At 37.8% G+C, this 21,517-nt stretch overlaps 1 protein-coding gene across 1 annotated transcript in view; it reads left to right on the forward strand.

The window, feature by feature from the left end:
* LOC106062731 (uncharacterized) overlaps positions 1–21,517 on the forward strand; it is a 67,884-nt gene that overhangs the window by 20,013 nt on the left and 26,354 nt on the right. The window contains exons 14-22 of the mRNA XM_056041081.1: positions 1,756–1,894; positions 5,600–5,670; positions 14,633–14,751; positions 15,666–15,779; positions 15,968–16,059; positions 17,698–17,844; positions 19,625–19,810; positions 20,116–20,199; positions 20,817–20,993. Coding sequence (XP_055897056.1) covers positions 1,756–1,894; positions 5,600–5,670; positions 14,633–14,751; positions 15,666–15,779; positions 15,968–16,059; positions 17,698–17,844; positions 19,625–19,810; positions 20,116–20,199; positions 20,817–20,993 — 1,129 coding nt within the window. The remainder of the gene's footprint in view (positions 1–1,755; positions 1,895–5,599; positions 5,671–14,632; positions 14,752–15,665; positions 15,780–15,967; positions 16,060–17,697; positions 17,845–19,624; positions 19,811–20,115; positions 20,200–20,816; positions 20,994–21,517) is intronic.

A 21,517-nucleotide genomic window follows, 5' to 3' on the forward strand; every position in this document is an offset into this window, starting at 1 on the left:
AGATTTGATTCTAAGCCTTGTATATCTGTCTACATGTCAATTTCTAGATATCATATCTTATCTTATATAATAATAAAAAAGAAGATGATTACGTCCTACGTGTCATGCATATTAGCCGGCCTTAGATAAGTTGGGCCCCTTGGCGAAGGGAATTTGGTGACCCGAATGAAATAGAAAAAAATAGAAAATAAACAGCGAAACAATTAAAGTTACGCAACTTATTAAAAATGAGTGTACTCCAACAATTACATTTAGTTTTGCTGTTTCTTCCCCCCAAAAATTGCTTTGAGTCCAGTGTGAGGCTCCCATCATTCCGAGGCCATAGGCAGCTGCCTAGTTTGCCTTTTGCCTAAGGTCGGCCCTGTAGATATAGATATACACATGTTTTTATTATAATCTATTTTTCTAAATTTATCTTAAAGTTATGCTTTAAACAAACTTTTTTTGTTAAAGTTAAGAGATAATTTTATTTTCAATACTTATACATGTCAATAATTATTAATAAAAATTGAAAGTATTTGGATGATACCAGTAGACTTGACGCCTGTGAACTAGATACATGTGAACTAGATACCTGTGAACTTGATACCTGTGAACTAGATACCTGTGAACTTGATACTTGTGAACTTGATACCTGTGAACTAGATACCTGTGAACTAGATACCTGTAAACTTGATACCTGTGAACTTGATACCTGTGAACTTGATACCTGTGAACTAGATACCTGTGAACTAGATACCTGTGAACTAGATACCTGTAAACTTGATACCCTTAAACTAGATACCAGTAAACTAGATACCTGTAAACTTGATACCCTTAAACTAGATACCAGTAAACTTGATACCTGTGAACTGATACCTGTAAACTTGATACCTGTGAACTGATACCAGTAAACTTGATACCTGTGAACTAGATACCTGTGAACTAGATACCTGTGAACTTGATACATGTGAACTAGATACCTGTGAACTAGATACCTGTGAACTAGATACCTGTGAACTAGATACCTGTGAACTAGATATCTGTGAACTTGATACCTGTGAACTAGATACCTGTGAACTTGATACCTGTGAACTAGATACCTGTGAACTAGATACCTGTGAACTAGATACCTGTAAACTTGATACCTGTGAACTGATACCAGTAAACTTAATACCTGTAAACTTGATACCTGTAAACTTGATACCCTTAAACTAGATACCTGTAAACTTGATACCCTAAAACTAGATACCAGTAAACTAGATACCTGTAAACTTGATACCTGTGAACTGATACCAGTAAACTTGACACATGTAAACTTGATACCCTTAAACTAGATACCTGTAAACTTGATACCCTAAAACTAGATACCAGTAAACTAGATACCAGTAAACTAGATACCTGTAAACTTGATACCTGTGAACTGATACCAGTAAACTTGATACCCTTAAACTAGATACCTGTAAACTTGATACCCTTAAACTAGATACCTGTAAACTTGATACCCTTAAACTAGATACCTGTAAACTTGAAACCCTAAAACTAGATACCAGTAAACTAGATACCAGTAAACTAGATACCAGTAAACTAGATACCTGTAAACTTGATACCTGTGAACTGATACCTGTAAACTAGATACCTGTAAACTTGATACATGTGAACTTGATACCTGTAAACCTGAGACCTGTGATATGAACATTTTAAAACTAGCCTGAAGCACTGTATGATACCAAAACATTTATTAGTTTAACGTCTCTGCCTTGACCTAACTTACAGAACACAGTATCCTGTTCAAGATATGTATTCAACAATACAGTCATATGACTGGACCAACCCACTAGTAAGACAGCAATTTATCAAAACCACTGAGGATTCGGATGTTCTAGATATGTGTTGGTTTGAAGATCAAAGTCGGGTAAGCCACAAAAATTGTTTGGATTTTTAAATATTACGCTTGTACAATCATTGTTACATTTTTCATTGGTGGGGAGCCTGGTCGAGAGGCCAAATGCGCTTGAACTTGGCTTGGCTTGGTTACCTAGAAGGGGGCTCGAGGTTCGACACTGAGCGCCTAAAGGCAGCACGAAAAACCAACTCCTAGATACCCCCTTCCCCTCCCCACTGGTCCATAAATGAGATTGGACCAAAAGCGCTCTGAGCATGCTAAAAGCATGAAAGTAGCGCTATATAAAAGCTATAATGTATATATATATATATATAATTGTCAGTCAAGTCATTAATGAAGTAACTTCAATATGTAGACTTTATATATACTAAATAGTTCCCCTTTAAAACCTTGCGACCTATAGGACAGATGATGTTAAGGTCATCTGTGTCTTTTGCCAATAGTTGGTGAGCAGGAGGGTGATGTGGCCAGCACAACGACCAACCGCATTAAATTTCACCAACTAAGCCAGATACCCGTTAGAGTTGAGGGGAATAAGGGGCGCCCTAAAAAAAAACCGAAATTTGAAATCCCAGTCTTCACCGAGATTCGAACCTAGGATCCCAGCCACACAGCCACCGCATACCCTTTATGTATAGTAAATAAAATAAAACTGATCTTTATTTGCCAAGAAAAAAAAAACTCATCTGATCTTTCCCAAACTTATGAATCATGTGATTCATGGGCGTAGCCAGGATTTCATAACATACTTGACACTTTTAAAATAACAAAAAATTGGCTAAACTAAAACTATGAAATAGGGAGTGCTAACAAAACAAAGAACAGCCTGTGCAAGGTTTGATCCTTTCCCCTCCCTCCGTATTTTTGTGCAGAATTTTTTTTCTCAATCAGGTACAATTAAATTCACAGCCAAGAATGTCAGTTTAATTTAAGAACGGATCTGAAAATGTAAAAAGATGTATCCATCGCATTCGTGGTCTGCCTTTGGGTCGCCTGCCTTTTGGTTTTTGCCTGTATACGATTTTCGCTCCTCTGTTCTCTGACATTCTTTCAAGGTGACCTGCCCAAAGTAGTCTGTTCTTTTTTATTTCCGTCACTATTGGTGGATCTTTATACAATTGATATATCTTATGGTTAGTGCGTGTCCTCCACCCTGTTTCATCCTGTATGGCACCATAGATTTTCCTAAGAATTTTTCGTTCCCAAGTATTAAGTAAATTTTCAGATGTCTTAGTCAGTGTCCAGGTCTCACTTCCATACATTGCTGCTGGTCTTATTATGGTTTTGTATATTATTTTCTTGGTTTTCCTTGAAATTGTTTTGCTCTTAAGTAAATGGTGGGTGCTATAAAATGCTCTGTTGCCTGCTGCTTTTCTTTCCTTTATTTCTGTTAGTAGGTCATTTTTTAAATCAATAGTACTTCCTAGATATTTGAAAGTTTGGACGTTTTCATATTAGTCGTCTTTGATTTTGATATGTTGTCCCTCTGTTTGATTGTCTCTTGTCATTGTGATGTACTTTTACTGTCATTGACCTCAAGTCCTGCTGGTCAAGATGCTTCTTCTAGTTGTGTGAAGGCTCTAGCAATGTCAGAGGTTTCTTTACCCAATAAAGCATAAGCAAGGTATTGTAGAGGTTGTCTGTATATCGTCCCTGTTGGTTGTGGACCCGTGTTTTCTCTCCTGAAGTAGTTAGTAATAGTTCTCCTTGTGTGTATGTGTATATTTCTTATAACTCTCTCCAGTGTTAAATTGAAAAGCATGCAGGAAAGTGTGTCTCCTTGTCTTAATCCCCGTTTAATCCTAAATTCCAGTGTGTGTTCTCCTTGTATTATGACTTTACTTTTGAGTTGTTTAGTGTCATATATATACGTCTTGTCAGCTTGTTAGGTATTTCAAAATCCTGTAGAGTGTCATATAGATATTTCCTTCTGATACTGTCATGCCATGGCTTTGAAAGGTATTTTCGCTTGACATGCGATACCATAAGAAATATTGAGCGACAATATGCCATTCAACGGCTTTCAATATAGAGAGTTTGCTTCTGAATGGGGTTTCAATATAACCACATCAAGCCCCAGGTACCCTCAATCAAATTGTCCAAGTGAGGTGTATGTTGGTATTCAACATAGCATACAAAAGCGGGAATGATCCATATCTCGCTATGCTCGAGTATAGAAATACTCTTCAGTAGGGGCATGAACATTGATAAATATGTTGAAGAGTTTTCCTTTCAAACGTAGTGAGCAGAGTCTATCACTTACAAGTTTAAATCCAATGACATTACCTACCATTTCCTTTTTAACAGCAAAACCTGTACCTAAGTTGTTAGTGCTTCCACCACTATAAAATATAGTATACTCCTTGGTTCTGAGAATGTCGAAGTCTTTCCACCTGGTTTCCTGTAGAGCTACAAGGGGTATCCTATATTTATTTAACACTTCAGTAAGTTGGGCTAGCGCACCTGCTCTATAAAGGCTTAGCACGTTCCATGTCGCAAAACAAAAATCATGTCCTTTTCTAGGCCTAGGTCGTTTTCCATTGAGATCTGTCCGGGTTTTCTTGCGTGTATTAGCTTTCGTAACAGTATTTTTTATATGACAGAGTTGTTAGCCCTGTGCATAACCATCTGGGGGGGCTGCCCCTTTCAGCTCTCTGGATAGCTGCCTTTATTTTCGGGTAAGGTGCCCTAGCCTTTGTGGACCCCTCCACTTCTTGCAAGGCAGCAGGTTTGATTTTGGTCCACCACGGGTATTTTATTTCCCCGGTACCCACCATATCTGGGGGGCATTCCCCTATCCACCACCTGGGGAGGCGCTCGATGGGAGATCAAATACTCCACACGAGATTTTGCTTCTTTATAACATACAAAACTGCGTTGAATAATTTTTTTAGGTATGAACAGATGCATGGTGTTTTACTTATTGACTACTGCAACGCCGTGCTAGCAGGTATACCTGATGACAAAATAGCCAAGCTGCAACGTATACAGAACAACGCCGCACGAATAGTACTTAAAAAAACTAGACAAGATTCTGCTACTACGCTCTTGCGCACGCTCCATTGGCTTCCCGTGAAAGCGAGAATCGATTACAAGGTCGCCACACTTTGTCATCAGTGTATATATAACAATGAGATGCCCTTGTACCTTAGCGAACTGATTACTTCATATGTCCCCCAGAGAGCCCTGGGCTCAATGGACTCAACGCTTTTAGTAGTGCCACGTTTCTCCCTCAAAAGCTACGGTCTGCGGGCTTTTTCAGTTCACGGACCAAAGGTTTGGAACTCACTCCCCATTGATCTCAGACAGACAACATGCTACACCACTTTTAAGAAGAGCATTAAGACCTATCTGTTTAAAACTTTTTTTAGATTAACTGTCATTTTAGCTGTCGTGTTTGTGTTTGTAATGTTATTACAGCGCCTTGAGCCCACATTATGTTTGTTAACAGCGCTTTATAAATAAAATTATTATTATTATTATTATTATTGAGAAATTTAGATGTTGTAATTTTAGAAAAAACTCAACCTAATCATCTGTCTCTATTTCGTTTAGAAAGACAATTTTTTTTTTTCTCAACTCTAGCAAGCACACGATGCCATCATTACCTATGCCCTTGTTTAAACTACATTCTAGTGAAAGGTAGTAAATATATTCGAAACTAACTGTTGATTTATAGCTTCTAACTCCAGTTTATTTTACGTATTTCCACAGACCTACTATAAAGTGACGCCAGTACCAAAGTATAATCAGACTTACACTCCACCCAGAACGTGTCCAAATTGAAACCTAAAATATAAAGAAGAAAACAAGAATTGTAATCACGTTAAAACTTATAACTCAACATACCAACTAGATCTAGAAAATAAAACTTATATTTTTACAAACAGTCTTGTTTTTTTGTACTTCTTTATTGAATTGCTGTTTTCTTTCCGCTGTGTCGTGATGATCAATCAGAGGCGTAGCTATGGTGGGAGAGGGAGGGGGAGAATTAGAAAATCCCTCCAGGGACCCCACTTGAAGGGGGCCTCAAATGACTGTTTTTTTTTACATTAAATATTACGCAAAGTGCAGGGGCCCCCAAAGAGGTCAAGCCCCAGTGCCCCATAAGGAAGGCGAATTTCTAGCTACGCCACTGTGATCATGCAATGTCAGAGTTCAACGCTTGTGTTTCAGTGTGATTAAATTTCTGGTATTATTCAAAGTAGGCTAAAGCTGTTTTGTTTGATTTATGAGTAAAGTAAAAGTAACCCTTTAAAACCTTTCGATCTACGGAAAGAACTGTTGAAGTTTCAGTGGCCTACGGCTAACGAGGGTGTCATGTGGCCTGCATTCTTGATGTATGTGAACTCTGTGAGGGAGGTTATGGATATGGTACCCGTAAATTTAGGCACCGGATACCAACTCTACCTCCCATCCCCTGAATCCTGTGAGGTCTATATTTTACAATGGCTCTTAATCCGGAGTCATTTTTTTCCACACATTCTCATGATTGTCATTTTCTTCCTCGTTTTGTCAGCTTTTCTTTTATATCAAGAAAATTCAGTAAGAATCGTTATAGTTGCTATTTTTTTTTATAACGTCACCGATAGCCCATGGTCTAAGGATGAAATATACGTTAAAATTTTAATATTATTTTCAAAATTAAGGTCGCTAATTAAAGAGTGCCCAATTTTTCGGTGCCTAATTTTCCGCCTTGTCAAAAAGTGCCTAATTATCCGGTGCCTAAATTTCCGGGTGCCTAATTATCCGGGTGCCTAAATTTCCGGGTGCCTAAATATCCGGGTGCCTAAATTTCTGGGTGCCTTAATATCCGTAAATACGCGATGCCTAATTATCCGGTGCCTAAATTTCCGGCTGCCTAAATTTCCGGGTGCCTAAATATCCGGCTGCCTAAATTTCCGGGTGCCTAAATATCCGGTGCCTAAATATCAGTAAATACGCGGTGCCTAAATATCCGGTGCCTATATTTCCTAAATTCTATGGATATACCTTCTTCTATAGCGTTTGAAGCACTGGAGTACGGAGTGAATCTGGAGTCGGCTTTGCCGTAACATCATTAGTATTCAAACTAGTTGGGCCTCCTAAAGGAATTAGTGACAGACGCATGACCTTAACTCTTTCTCTCCTAACTGACGATACCAACGTTGATTTCACCAGAATGTGGTAAATAATTACGGAGAGAAAGAGTTAAAGCTGCCTTTACAAAACGGGAAGAAACACATGTTCACAGTTAACTGTTACGCACCCACTATGACCAACCCGAATGAAGTCACTGTAAAGTTCTACGAAGAATTAAACTCCAACATACTTGATGTACCAAAAAACCCCAGATAAGCTACACATTCTCTGACCATCACAAATTTGTACAAATTTGTCCTAGCATATGGGACGAGGAATTTGCCTTTATCTTTGTGTCTTTCAGAGTATTTTATTAAATTTTGTTTTTGTATTTGAAGATTATGGTTCAGTGTGTTATGTATAGTTGCTACTTTACTTTTGACTTCTTATCTTATATAATACAGACGTTACTTCAAAAAAGAAGATGATTACGTCCTACGCGTCATGCATTTAGTCATGCATATTAACCAATGACCTAAATTCTGCCAAGTCACTGGTTTTCCTGGCTAGCTCAGACAACCCATTCCATGCTCTAATAGCACTAGGGAAGAAGGAGAATACACATATGATCATTCTGATGCGTATAATATTGTTGAGATTTGTATGTCATAAATGGTCAATGCATTTAGGTCACGGTAGGTAGGTCAGAGTGATCAATGCATCTATGTCATGGTGCCTGTACACAAGAAACTACAACAACCCAATTCATCATGCGCTGGTTGTGTGTAGGTGCTGTTTGCGTCATTGTCAGCCTATTGTAATTAAGCGGAAGTGACTATTGTAAACAGTCAAACTAAACTCTCATATATTTGGATCAATAAAGCAATTTTATATATTTTTTACATTGTGCGGGTCAAGCACAATCAGGTAACATATTGTGACCTAAAGGGGAGTTAACTAATTTTTGAGTAATTGTGATGGCAAAGATGCTTCTACAGAGCACCTATGCTATAAACAAATGTGAACTTTTAATGTTAAATATGAAAAGGTATAGCTAAGAATATTCTATGACACGTATCGTCAAGAACATGTGACTTTATGTTTTTTAACGAGTTACCACGTGACCTATATGTAGAATTTGGCTACCAGGATCTGCTTAAATTATTTATTTTGCTTGCTTTCATTTACTAATATTGGAGGGAATGAAGATGGACAGGGAAATCTAGGTTTTTAGCTCCAACAAAATCTGTGGTTTTTTTTTAGCCAGTGACAGTTTATTATTTGTTGCATAGGCTTACATTGGCTGCCTGGTCGTGCGGTTTGCGCGCTGGACTGTCGTTAAGATTTATCGATGGTCCAGGGTTCAAACCCTGCCCGCTCCCATCACCCATCGTCCTGCGGGAGGTTTGGACTAGGAAGTAAATTATCTTCAACTCTGAAGGAACATCCGAAACATGTAGAACATTTTACAAACAAAAAAACATTGGAAGACCAATCACTAAATATTGAATTCAAGAGATTGTTTGTAAATGTTTTACATGTTTCGTATGTTCTTCAGAGCTGGGTTAGGGTTTAGATCCAACCTTTACCTTACATTCTCTTCCTGGGTGGCTGGAAGGGAAAAGTTTGTCAAAAGATATATTCTTGGAAATAACTCTTTGTCACACCTAACTAGAGATCATTTCTAAAGTATTTTTAACTGAAAATAAAAGCGTTCAAGATTTTGTACTGATAGTCTAGGGAAAAAAGGGCAAGCCCTCTTTTGAGAGGCTTGTCCACTGTCCGGCAGGCAGAGACGCAATGTGTACATGTTTAACTTGTTTGTCAAATGTTTTTACATGTTTCGGATGTTCCTTCAGAGTTGAAGATAATTTACTTCCTAGTCCAAACCTCCCGCAGGACGACGGGGGGATGGGAGCGGGCAGGGCTTGAACCCGGGACCATCGATAAATCTGAACGACAGTCCAGCGCGCAAACCTCACGACCAGGCAGCCATCCCATTCATGAAACTGGAAGAGAAGTTGCTGAGCTAATTACGCAAATGTTGTTGTTTTTCGAACCGGTCCTTCCATTTGTTTGTTTGTTTGTTTGTAAAATGTTTGACTTGTTTCGGATGTTCCTTCAGAGTTGAAGCTAATCTACGTCCTAGTTCAAATCTACCGCATTACGACGGGGGATGGGAGCGGGCAGGGTATGTACCCGGGGCCATACAGATGACCGAACGACCGCATGACCAGGTAGCCATCGATCAACCTATTCACCTCTAGATCTATAGCAGGTGACAACATACAATTTAGTTGTGTTTTGATGTTTGAATTCCATTTGCTGCTTTCAGAATGTATTGGACGTTTACGGTAAAAACAACTTGAAAGCTCTAAATCAGTGGTTCCCAAACTTTTTTGTCTCATAGACCCCTTTCCATGTTTTCTGGTTTTCGGTAGACCCCCTGCTTAACTTGCACATTTTTGCAAATTCATCAACATTTTTTTAAAACAAATTTTTAACTGTAGTGAGTTGAATAGTGAAAAATTAATCCAAAGCTACATATGTAGTTATAGAGATATATCGTTTTTATTGAGAAAAAAAATCAAATTTAAACCAATTAAAATATTTTTTTTCTTTTTGTGGGTGTATCATCCGTTGCTATGGATATTATATTTCATATAGGAATTTGTTGCTCTACGAAGTAGTCCTTCAAAACTTAAATATTAAGTAATTCATTAATTAATTTGTAAAAGTTTTCGCAAAGATCAGTTTCTCGTCTATTTCTTGATCTTTAACGTGTGGCTCAAATATTGGGTTCGCATGAGCTGTTTTCACTAACAGGAGAAGGGGCGAAGGCGAGTAACTGTCGCCTGTAAGCTTCGAGCAGGAAGGGCTCATTAGCCTTGGCTAGCTACCCACCTAGCAGAAGGAAAACTGACTTCAAACCTCTGCTGCCTTGCAACTATACCTAAACATAGGAAAGGTTTTGTGGGTCAACCCTGAGGAAAACTAAGGAGCAGACGACCCATAGGTGGTTTACAGCACTCAGCACTACACCCTGTCAGAACCTATGACGCCGCAGTTCTCAAACTGTAGATTTCGCGTTTTCCAAAGAGCTATATAAGAAGCCTTTAATGTTAAAACTCATATAACACAAAGTGACCTTGAAATGTATTGCTGTTTAAAGAACTTCTTTAAATACTATCAGATGTAGGTTTGTGTAAAACAGTTTTTAAAACAACAATGGCTGGAAAAATTAATGTTTTTATCAATAGTGTTTTACATATTTCGCTAGAAGTAAAGAGATATTGTAAGATGCTCACAAACCATCAACTTCTCTATAAGATGTCGAAGAGAGATTTTGTGGGTCTAATTCTGAACTTAATCGTTGAGTGTTCGAAAGTTTTTCAAATCTTTATATCTATTTTTGTCAGTGTGGCATTGTCTTAGATGATCCTCCAGCGTAATTAGTTTTATATCATAAAAAACTCACTTAGGCAACCTTCGATGAAGTCCAGTAGGGAATCGGCGCCGGAGGCGCCATTATCCCGTTGATGGTTAGAAAGGCTTTTATCCAACCACCAGGCCTGGACATGGGGTTCTTCACCCCTGTCCTGTCTGAGGGCACCCAACGGTAGGCGGCCATATTGGTTGACTGACTGGTAAAACCGGGCCGTGCCGTGTACACAGCGCGCCGTAACCGGTCCTGGCCCACTCGCTATAAGTGGCCGGAAACAGCGCTAACTGCGGGGAGCTTGTCTCATATTCCTATACTGTAACCGCCACTGTTCCGTGCAAGGGCCGCCACTCCAGCCAACGGGTCACTGATGACGGCCCCCTTTGTGGAACGGCGTGGCGGACTTTTTGGACTGGGTTGCAGGTTACTTGTTCCATCCCCACCCCGAGTGAGATAAAAAAAACAAAAGCTCACCCAGGGAGACCTGCTAGAAGGCCTAGTTCGCTACTCGTTCTTAGCCTGTCCAGATCCACCTCTGGATGTTTCCACCGGAGGGCCACGCTGAGGCGACGGGTAGCTGGAAATCCTCCGGCACTTAGGCAACAGTTTGTTTGATAAGGAAGGAAGGAAAAAATTTTAAATAATCAAATCTTTAGAATTACAATTCTTTTTGTTAAACATTAGTTACATATAGACAAAATCAAGGTATTTAAATAAGTATTGAAATTAAATACAATAGTTGGAATAGCAGGATAAATATTTAAAAGATTAACGAAGGAACAAATGATAGATTAATGTATGAAAGAATTACATAAATAGGAGGTAAAAAATATTTTAAGTCACGACCTTTTTAAATGAAATCTATTATCGTAGACCCCCATGGACATCTCATAGACCCCCAATTTATTTTTTCACTTTCGTAGACCCCTGGGGGTCTATCTCTATATAGACCACTTTGGGAATCACTGCTCTATATCAATCAAGTCAAAGTGTAATTGAAAGCAAATTTTGCATTTAGAGTACAGAAAAAATGACATATGAAGAAAAACAAATTCACGCTTTTGGTTTTGGTTCTATTTCAACTTTTCTAAATCTGAATGGAGTAGGTGAAAAGAAAAAAAAATAATTGAAGACATTGAATACATCAGTATTTCGTTCTATGACTTTTTTGTTTAGTGGTTTTGAAATATATATTGTATATGTTTGTGCAGGGGCTCGTAGGCTGAGTGGTTAAGCGCTTGACTTCTGAACCTGGGTCCAGGGTTCGAATCTCTGTGAAGACTGGGAATGAATTTCTGGATTCTTAGGGAGTCCCTGAGTCCACCTAACAATTATGGGTACCTGACTTAAGTTAGGGAAAGTAAAGGCGTCGGTTGTTGCGCTGGCCACATGACACCCTGCTCGTTAACCGTTGGCCATAGAAACAGATGACCTTAACATCATTTGCCCATTAGATCGCAAGTTCTGAAAAGGGCACTTTAATTTTTTATATAAATATATATATGTGCGTGTCACGTGTATAAATAATCTCTTTGGAGAGGCCTTGAGCCTTATGCGGGAAGCCCCAAGTCTAAGTCTCGTGTATATATATATATATTTATAAACCTGGTGGTGAGACAGATGGAGGTAGTGCTGTGTGTTTTCAACCTACACAAATAGCCCCAGTCCGAGCGGTCAACCGTGACGAGTAACAATACACGCCAGTTCGGCAAGGACCTGTGTTGTAAATATTACGCACGCAGGTCACGGCGAAAGTGATCAACTGGAGTGGTCAAGCAGCGTTCCATCCGGTTCTAGAAGGCCAGTAGAGACCCTATATAAGAGCAAGTGTGTTTGAGTCAAGACACTTCACGACACTTCACGTTACCTCGCAATGTGACCAATACGAGGCGAAGTCAGAAACAGCACGGTATGTGAAGTCAGTCCGGAGAGAGGCTTGTTTTTTGGACAGTCAGTCTAATGTTGTTGCCAACCGTACAGTGTTTGTAATGTATTTGAAATAAAACTGTTACTGTTACTTTGGAGCCCCGAGTTGTGAGGTTCTTTTAAGTTCGTTGTGTCGTGTGGTGCAGTTTGAAGAGAGCCTAGATCAGCGGTTCTCAACCTTTTAAGCTCGGCGACCCCATATTACAATCCCCCACTCTGCCGTGACCCCCCCCCCCCACACACACATACAGCAATCGAAGAGTAGACAATAACAATCCATATTTTCGATGGTCTTAGGCGACCCCTGGCAAATGGTCAATCGACCCCCAAAGGGGTCGCGACCCACAGGTTGAGATAGTAGGAGAGTCGTAACAATATACACACACACCGACATATATATATATAAATATATATACATATATATATATATATATATATATATATATATATATATTGTTCCTGTCAATAACTTTCAAATCAAAGTCATGTTTAAAAAGTCGGTCACATCTTTCTTTCTAACCTTCAATGACTTTTTGACTTGGAACTTGACTTTTTATCTCATCTGATGAATGACGTCTAAGTGACAACTAGAAGACAGGATCCACGATACAGCAGACTTCATGAGATATCTTGGACTGGTTATCACATGACTGCTACACACACTGTAAAAGCTTTAAAATGGGGGGTGGGGTTTGTCAGAAAACACAAGATTGTGTTTCATTTTTTTTATCCACAATTTCCAAAAGATTACATTGCCGAAAAGCACTCAAGACAAACAAAACAAGTTTTTCATGATCTCACTTAGAGTTATGTCAAACTTTGTTCAGAAATTGTTAATAGTTCATGTCTGAATGTACCTAGTGTAGCAGTTTAACCAAAGTCCAAATATACCTAGTGTAGCAGTTTAACCAAAGTCCAAATATACCTAGTGTAGCAGTTTAACCAAACTCCAAATGTACCTAGTGTAGCAGTTTAACCAAAGTCCAAATGTACCTAGTGTAGCAGTTTAACCAAAGTCCAAATGTACCTAGTGTAGCAGTTTAACCAAAGTCCAAATGTACCTAGTGTAGCAGTTTAACCAAAGTCCAAATGTACCTAGTGTAGCAGTTTAAACAAAGTCCAAATGTAACTAGTGTAGCAGTTTAACCAAAGTCCAAATATACCTAGTGTAGCAGTTTAACCAAAGTCCAAATATATTTAGTGTAGCAGTTTAACCAAAGTCCGAATATACCTAGTGTAGCAGTTTAACCAAAGTCCAAATATACCTAGTGTAGCAGTTTAACCATAGTCCAAATATACCTAGTAGGCGCGGTGGCTGACCGGTAAAGCGCTTGGCTTCCGAACCGAGGACCGGGGTTCGAATCCTGGTGAAGGCTTGGATTTTTAATTTCGGGATCTTCGGGCGCCTCTGAGTCCACCCAGCTCTAATGGGCACCTGACATTAGATAGGGTAAAGTAAAGGCGGTTGGTCATTGTGCTGGCCACATGACATCCTCGTTAACCGTAGGCCACAGAAACAGATGACCTTTACATCAACTGCCCTATAGACCACAAGGTCTGTAAGGGGAACTTTACTAAATATACCTAGTGTAGCAGTTTAACCAAAGTCCGATGACGTTTTTATTTCTGTACTTCGTTAATTTTTCAGATTATATCCAGAGATGTAACAGATTTAGTAGAGATTTAAAATATCACAAAAACTAGTTCTAATAAATAACAACAACAACAACAAAACTAGTGATCATGTATTCTAAGTCGTTTCCAAAGGGAGTTCAATACGTCTCATGAACTGTTACATTATACCAACAGAGTTCACTTTTATTTAAGTAAGGGGGGGGGGTATGTTTCTGGTAGCACACTACCTTTAGACTATAATCAAACATGTATTTAAGTTGTTCCCCTTTCAGAACTTGGGCTCTATAGGGCATAAGATGCAAATGCCATCTGTTTCTGTGGCTTACGGTTAACGAGGGTGTCATGTGGTCAGCACAAAGACCAACCGCCTTTACTTTTCCTCAACTCATGTCAGGTACTCATTAGAGCTGTGTGTACCAGGATTCGAACCCGGGATCCTCAGACACTGCGCTTCCCCAAACACGTATTTATGAAACGTTTGATTGATAAGATGGATTTTAAAAAGTTCCCTAAATTAAGTAGAAATCCCAAGATTTAGGGGGAAATTACAAGCTTCTCAATATCGATCGGCAGGCCTAAAATACACAGACCGATATACACGTTTAGACACTGGAAAGTTATAAAAAAAATAAAGATAATATTTTTATTCAGATGTGTTATCACCAGAAATGAAACATTGATAGTTGCTATACCTGTACACATTTTGGTCATTTTAAATTACAACAAATGAAATATAAGCCGACTATGGAGATAGTACTTGTTTTGGTCTTCGTTTGTTTTGTAGATGTTAATTCACAGGAAGGTAAGTCCACAAAGTATTATTTAGTCAAGACTCTAAGATCCTCTATTTTTTCTGGCATAATTAATTTAGCATACTCATTTCGTACCAAAGTGTCAGAGAGGATTATTAGTGTATTATTATGTGTGTGCTGGTACACTCATTATTGTTTGTGTGTTATGCAATTACCAAAAAAAAACTTTTGGATTTCGAGTAATTTCTTATGGGCCAGTTAGCGAGATTTAGCACATACGTGAAGAGCGCTTAATCTGTGTGTATGCAATGCCATAGTTGGGCTTGGTAAAGCCCTAATCTATTTGAAACATGGAACCTTTTATAAGTCCAGACACTATATGTCGGTGCTGAGTATTTCTTGGGGGGTCTCTAAACTATAGTTTGTGTTGCCTAAAGGGATATCCAGCCCTGTTTGTGTAGAGTTTTGTGTGTATGGAGCACGCAGTTGTATGCCTTAGATACTGCCTTCATATGTTTGTCATTAAAATATGTGCACCATATACACTAGTTAACAATAATCTTTTTGATTTAAAGTTGGTAGCGAAACAAATGAATTTTGTTTTACCAAAGTTCTCAAGGTATGTCAATGTAGCAGAAATTACACTTTTGTAGACTCGATTTTTATACATGCTTATATTGAACACGTTTTTTTAAATTAAGAAATGATTGTAAAATTAATAAAAACAACACTAGTTCAATTATGTGTAGTTTATAATGACCATTTTTTTTTAAACTTCAAAGGATTAAATTAAAATATTTTTTATTAAAAAGAATAATTTAAGCATTTAGTAAAATTACTTATTTGGAAGATTTTTTAAAATGGAAAACTTGTGATGAATGGATAATAGATCTAGGTCTATTAATTAGCCAATTGTAATTTATAAGATAGCTCATTTTGTTTAACTCTACTGTTTCTTTTAAAGATTTCTTGTCGCCTGCCAACTTTACACACCATGAGAGACTAGATGCCAACTACGAATTATTTTGGAAAACTAACGACTCTCATATTATGTTTAAAACTCAGGTGAAGACAAAAGGTAATGTAATATTAGTTGGCAGCAACAAAGGAAAATGTACTGATTGATATGCATAGTCAAATAGTGTTATTTGCACTTTATTAAGTTGACAACTATGTTGTTCTGTTGATATTAATATAAAAAAATCCCATTGACATATAAACTTATTTGATGGTGACATTGTCATTTTGCTGTGTGTACGTTTCCAGGGTATATTGGGTTCGGTCTGTCACCTAACGGCGGAATGGCGAATTCGGACATGGTCATCGGCTGGATGAAAGATGGACAACCTCATTTCTCGGTACACACGATTTCAAGTCGTTAGAATGTCAGCTTCATGTTAGAATGTCAGCTATATGTTGGAATGTCAGCTATATGTTGGAATGTCAGCTATATGTTGGAATGTCAGCTATATGTTGGAATGTCAGCTTTATGTTGGAATGTCAGCTTTATGTTAGAATATCAGCTATATGTTAGAATATCAGCTATATGTTAGAATATCAGCTATATGTTAGAATGTCAGCTATATGTTAGAATATCAGCTATATGTTAGAATGTCAGCTTTATGTTGGAATGTCAGCTTTACGTAAGAATGTCAGATTTTGTAAGAATGTCAGATATATGTTTGAATGTCAAATTTATGTTAGATTGTCAGATTTATGTTAGTATCATAATACGAAAATCATAATTCAAAGACAGCAGTCTCACTGCATTCATTTGAGTCTCACTGCACTCCTTTCAAGTCTCACTGTATTCCTTTTGAGTCTCACTTTATTCCTTTTAAGTCTCAATTTATTCCTTTCAAGTCTCACTGTATTCTTTTGAGTCTCACTTTATTCCTTTTAAGTCTCACTTTATTCCTTTTAAGTCTCACTTTATTCCTTTTAAGTCTCACTGTATTCCTTTTGAGTCTCACTTTATTCCTTTTAAGTCTCACTTTATTCCTTTTAAGTCTCACTTTATTCCTTTTAAGTCTCACTGTATTCCTTTTAAGTCTCACTTTATTCCTTTTAAGTCTCACTTTATTCCTTTTAAGTCTCACTGTATTCCTTTTGAGTCTCACTGTATTCCTTTCAAGTCTCATTGTATTCCTTTTGAGTCTCACTTTATTCCGTTTAAGTCTCACTGTATTCCTTTTAAGCCTCACTGTATTCTTCTTTATTGCGTTCGTCAGTCTACTGTATTTTTTTTTGGGGGGGGGGGGGGGAGGAGGTTTAGTGTATGCTCAGTGCATTGTATCTAGTTTTACTCAATTGTCTGATTTATTTACGTATTTTTACCGTATTCGTTCTGTTTTGTGGAGTTTCACTTAATCCATAGAAAAAATAAGTTGAAGAATGACGATGTTTTTAAATGCCTAGCACAGTGTTTTCCAAGCTGTATTCCAAGAGACATGGATAGGTGTTCCACGAACTACTGGAATAATTAACTCGTTTGGGAACCACTGGCCTAGCAAATCGATAACATAAAAAAAATAAGTGATCAATCTTCAGGGAACATTTTAAAAAAAAAGTCCTATAAGTAATTAGAAAAATGTCATTGATGCTTGATAGACTTGCAACATTTGCACGACACACTAAAACCTAAAGGTCTTAACTCTTTCTCTCCTAACTGACGATACCAGCGTTGATTCCACCAGAATGTGGTAAATAATTACGAAGAGAAAGAGTTAATAAAGGGAAACTACTCTGACTCACAAATCTCGATTTAAAAAAGTCAAGAAAGTAGTGCAGTGAAACTAGATAGCCACGAATATAGTTATTTACGTATTTGATATTGTAAAAGAATATGTTTCTCACAAAATACATTCACTACAATATAATAAAACTTCATTATAAAGTGTCATTTAATAATGTTTTTTTTAAAGATTAGATTAAGGTTCCTGCTAGTGCAGGATAACTTTCTTGTGTTCATTGTGAACTTTTATCTTATTGACCAGGACAGACATTCGGTTGGTCAGGTCTTGCCAGTCATAGACGCAGAACAGAACTGGCACCTACTCATGGCCAGTGAAGATGAAAGTTATACCACTCTGGTCTTCTATCGGTTGTTAGAGACCTGCGACAAATACGACATCAAGATACTGGTAAGTAGAAAAAACCCAGCTTTGTTGACAGGTGGTAACCTTACAGGGCCGGACTTAGGCTTAGGCAAGTCAGACAGCCGCCTAGGGGGCATCGCATAGGACTAAAAAAACTTTTAAAAAATTGAGAATCTTGGATCAAATGGCCAACATAACAGAGAAACATAGAAATATAACAGAGAAACATAGCAGAGAAACATAACAGAGAAACATAACAGAGAAACATAGAAATATAACAGAGAAACATAACAGAGAAATATAACAGAAACATAGCAGAGAAACATAACAGAGAAACAGAAATATAACAGAGAATATAGCATAACAGAGAAACATAACAGAGAAACATAACAGAGAAACATAGCAGAGAAACATAGCAGAGAAACATAGAAATATAACAGAGAAACATAACAGAGAAATATAACAGAAACATAGCAGAGAAACATAACAGAGAAACAGAAATATAACAGAGAATATAGCATAACAGAGAAACATAACAGAGAAACATAGCAGAGAAACATAACAGAGAAACATAACAGAGAAACATAACAGATAAAACATAGCAGAGAAACATAACATAGAAACATAACAGAGAAACATAACAGAGAAACATAACAGAGAAACATAACAGAGAAACATAGCAGAGAAACATAACAGAGAAACATGACAGAGAAACATAGCAGAGAAACATAACAGATAAAACATAACATAGAAACATAGCAGAGAAACATAACAGAGAAACATAACAGAGAAACATAACAGAGAAACATAACAAAGAAACATAGCAGAGAAACATAACAGAGAAACATAAAAGAGAAATATAGAGAAAAATAACAGAGAAACATAACAGAGAATCATAACAGAGAAACACTGTCTCTGTGTGTACTAGCTTAGCTTTAAGTCTCTACTCTGACCCTACTCGCTTTTTTATTTTTGTATTACACTTGGGGCCATCAAATTCACTTCGCCTAGAGCCTCTAGCTCAGTGGTTCTCAACCTTTTAAGCTCGGCGACCCCTTTTTACAATCTCCCACTCTGCTGCGACCCCCCCCCCCCCTCACACAGACCCAGCAAGAGAAGAATGGACAAAAACAGTCAATTTTTTCGATGGTCTTAGGCGACCCCTGGCAAATCGTCAATCGACCCCCAAGGGGGGTCGCGACCCACAGGTTGAGAACCCCTGCTAGCTACTCAAAAGCTATTGTGATATTATTTTAAAAATTTATTTCAAGCTAAAATTACGCGCATAGAAGTATGGCTGGTTAGCTAATGTGGTAGAGCGTCGTGGGTTCTTATCTTATGTAATACAGACGTTACTTCAAAAAAGAAGATGATTACGTCCTACGCGTCATGCATTCAGTCATGCATATTAACCAATGACTAAAATTCTGCCAAGCCACTGGTTTTCCTGGCAAGCTCAGGCAACCCATGTTCTATCTCCATACTGGCCATTTTTTTTATTTGTTTTTCAATGTTTAATCTATTATAGGTCTATTATTTGAACATAAAGAAAGAATTATCTTATCTTATAAAATACAGACGTTACTTCAAAAAAAGAAGATAATTATGTCCTACGCTTGTTCCTAGGTCATTCTTGTCATGAATGTTAATCAATAACTTAAATTCTGCCAAGTCATTGGTTTTCATGGCTGACTCAGGCAACCCATTCTATGCTCTAATAGCACTAGGAGTATTGATTTTAAAAAATACTATTGTTAATTACTGCTTTAATTTCTTTGTTGATGATATACTTATTAATCCCTATACTAATTCCGTGTTATTTCAGAAAGATACGTCAAGAATTATTTTCAGTTACCATCCCGCAGACCCAGAGTCCGAGACTTCGGTGTTATATCATGGCGCCAGCAGACGTGGCACTAGATCTCTTATGCTCCTAGATCCAGCCAACCATGACATGGAAAACAGCGCAATGCCTGATGACGTCATCGTAGTGGATTTTGTAAACAACAAGGTGGGTAGATTGAAAAAAAAAAGGGTCAACATAAAAAAATGTCATAGGACTTAAAATGAGTTTAAAAAAAAAAGCTTCAAACATTCACTTCATTTACTAAACGTAAACATATAAATACACACACACATACACTGACACACACAGGCGTGAAATAGCAGACGTCTATTTAAAATGCGAATGAAACATGCTATGAAACCTTTTTAAGATGAGTGAAGCTATTTTTTGACGTTTTTTTTAAAGCTGTTAATGTGTCAAGTCTTTGGCCGGGCTCTATAATGTAATTGAACTTTGACCTTTGTCTCCAGTTTCAGGTGCCTGCAAATGAAACTCACTACAACTGTATTGTAAGGAAATTAGAATCACTGCATGAAAAACATCATATGATAAGGGTTCGTTTGGATTTTTCTGGGTTTTTATATAGCTATACAATTAGTTCTCATCTTCATCACCATACAACCACAGCTTGTTGACGTTGTTCTAGGTTAAAAGTCATATTTTCAATGTACACTTGTCTAGTTGTTATTATAGTAGTAACTGTAGCACAATATGATAAGGGTTGCTTTAGATTCTTTCAGGATTTTAATTTGTCGCAAATGCTATTTTCATTGCTTCTAAGACTAAGCATATTATACATAAAACACTGAATCATATTCTTCAAATACAAAAGCAAAATTTAGTAAAATACTCTGAAAGACACAAAGATAAAGGCACATTCCTCGTCCCATATGCAAGGACAAATTTGTACAAATGCTCCTTCTTCCCTAGTGCTATCAGAGCATGGAATGGGTTGCCTGAGCTGGCCAGGAAAACCAGTGACTTGGCAGAATTTAAGTCATTAGTTAATATGCATGACTAAATGCATGACGCGCAGGTAACGTCTGTATTATATAAGATAAGATAAACATAGGTAGTATTGTCTTTTGATGATAAGATTGAACACAGAGCCGAACAAATGAGTTCCGCTATTCTGATGTTATCTCACTGGTACTAAACTTGTCTTCCCCAGTACGAGCCCGTTCTACATCCAGGACATGAACAAATTGTTCACCATATTGTTCTCTACTACTGCACTCAAGCCATAAGTCCAGAGTTCATGGACAAAGATTTCTCCGCTATGCAAGAGTTGCCCCATGAGCTGATCAACTGTGACCAAGTTTTCATAGCCTGGGCCATTGGTGGACAGGTCAGTGTAGTAAACAGAACACGGTGCTTTTGTAGACAGGCTGACTGTGTAGTGGTCAGGCGTGTAGGAAATAGGTCAGGTCAATCAGGTCAGTTTTGTGGAGAATAGAGCAGTTCTTCTTTCTTATTTTTATGTTGGAGCGTTCAGATGACTAGACCAATACATGAGATGAACTGCGCAGTGGTTTCCAAATCAGGGAGCTCTCCATATAGCTTTCTTTCTATTGGGGTGTTTTGGGGGCCAGTGTCTTGTACGGGATCAGTTAATAAAAAGTCATTTTTGAGCCAGGCAGATATATCTAATGGACCTTATTCACCAATCGTAAACAAACAACGTTTAGCCACGTGGTGCTCTATCTCTTCTATATAATTTACGATCTCATGTTTAATTCATGATGGTTGTCACGTGACAGTTTTTTCCCGTTGTTTTATCAATAAGATCACGTGACTAAATGTTGTTTGTTTACGATTGGTGAATGAGGTCCATTGGGATCGTATTTTTTTATATGGTAGGAAATCTATTTC

This window comes from Biomphalaria glabrata, chromosome 9 (assembly GCF_947242115.1).
Source record: "Biomphalaria glabrata chromosome 9, xgBioGlab47.1, whole genome shotgun sequence".
In the NCBI taxonomy this organism is placed as follows: Eukaryota; Metazoa; Mollusca; class Gastropoda; family Planorbidae; genus Biomphalaria; species Biomphalaria glabrata.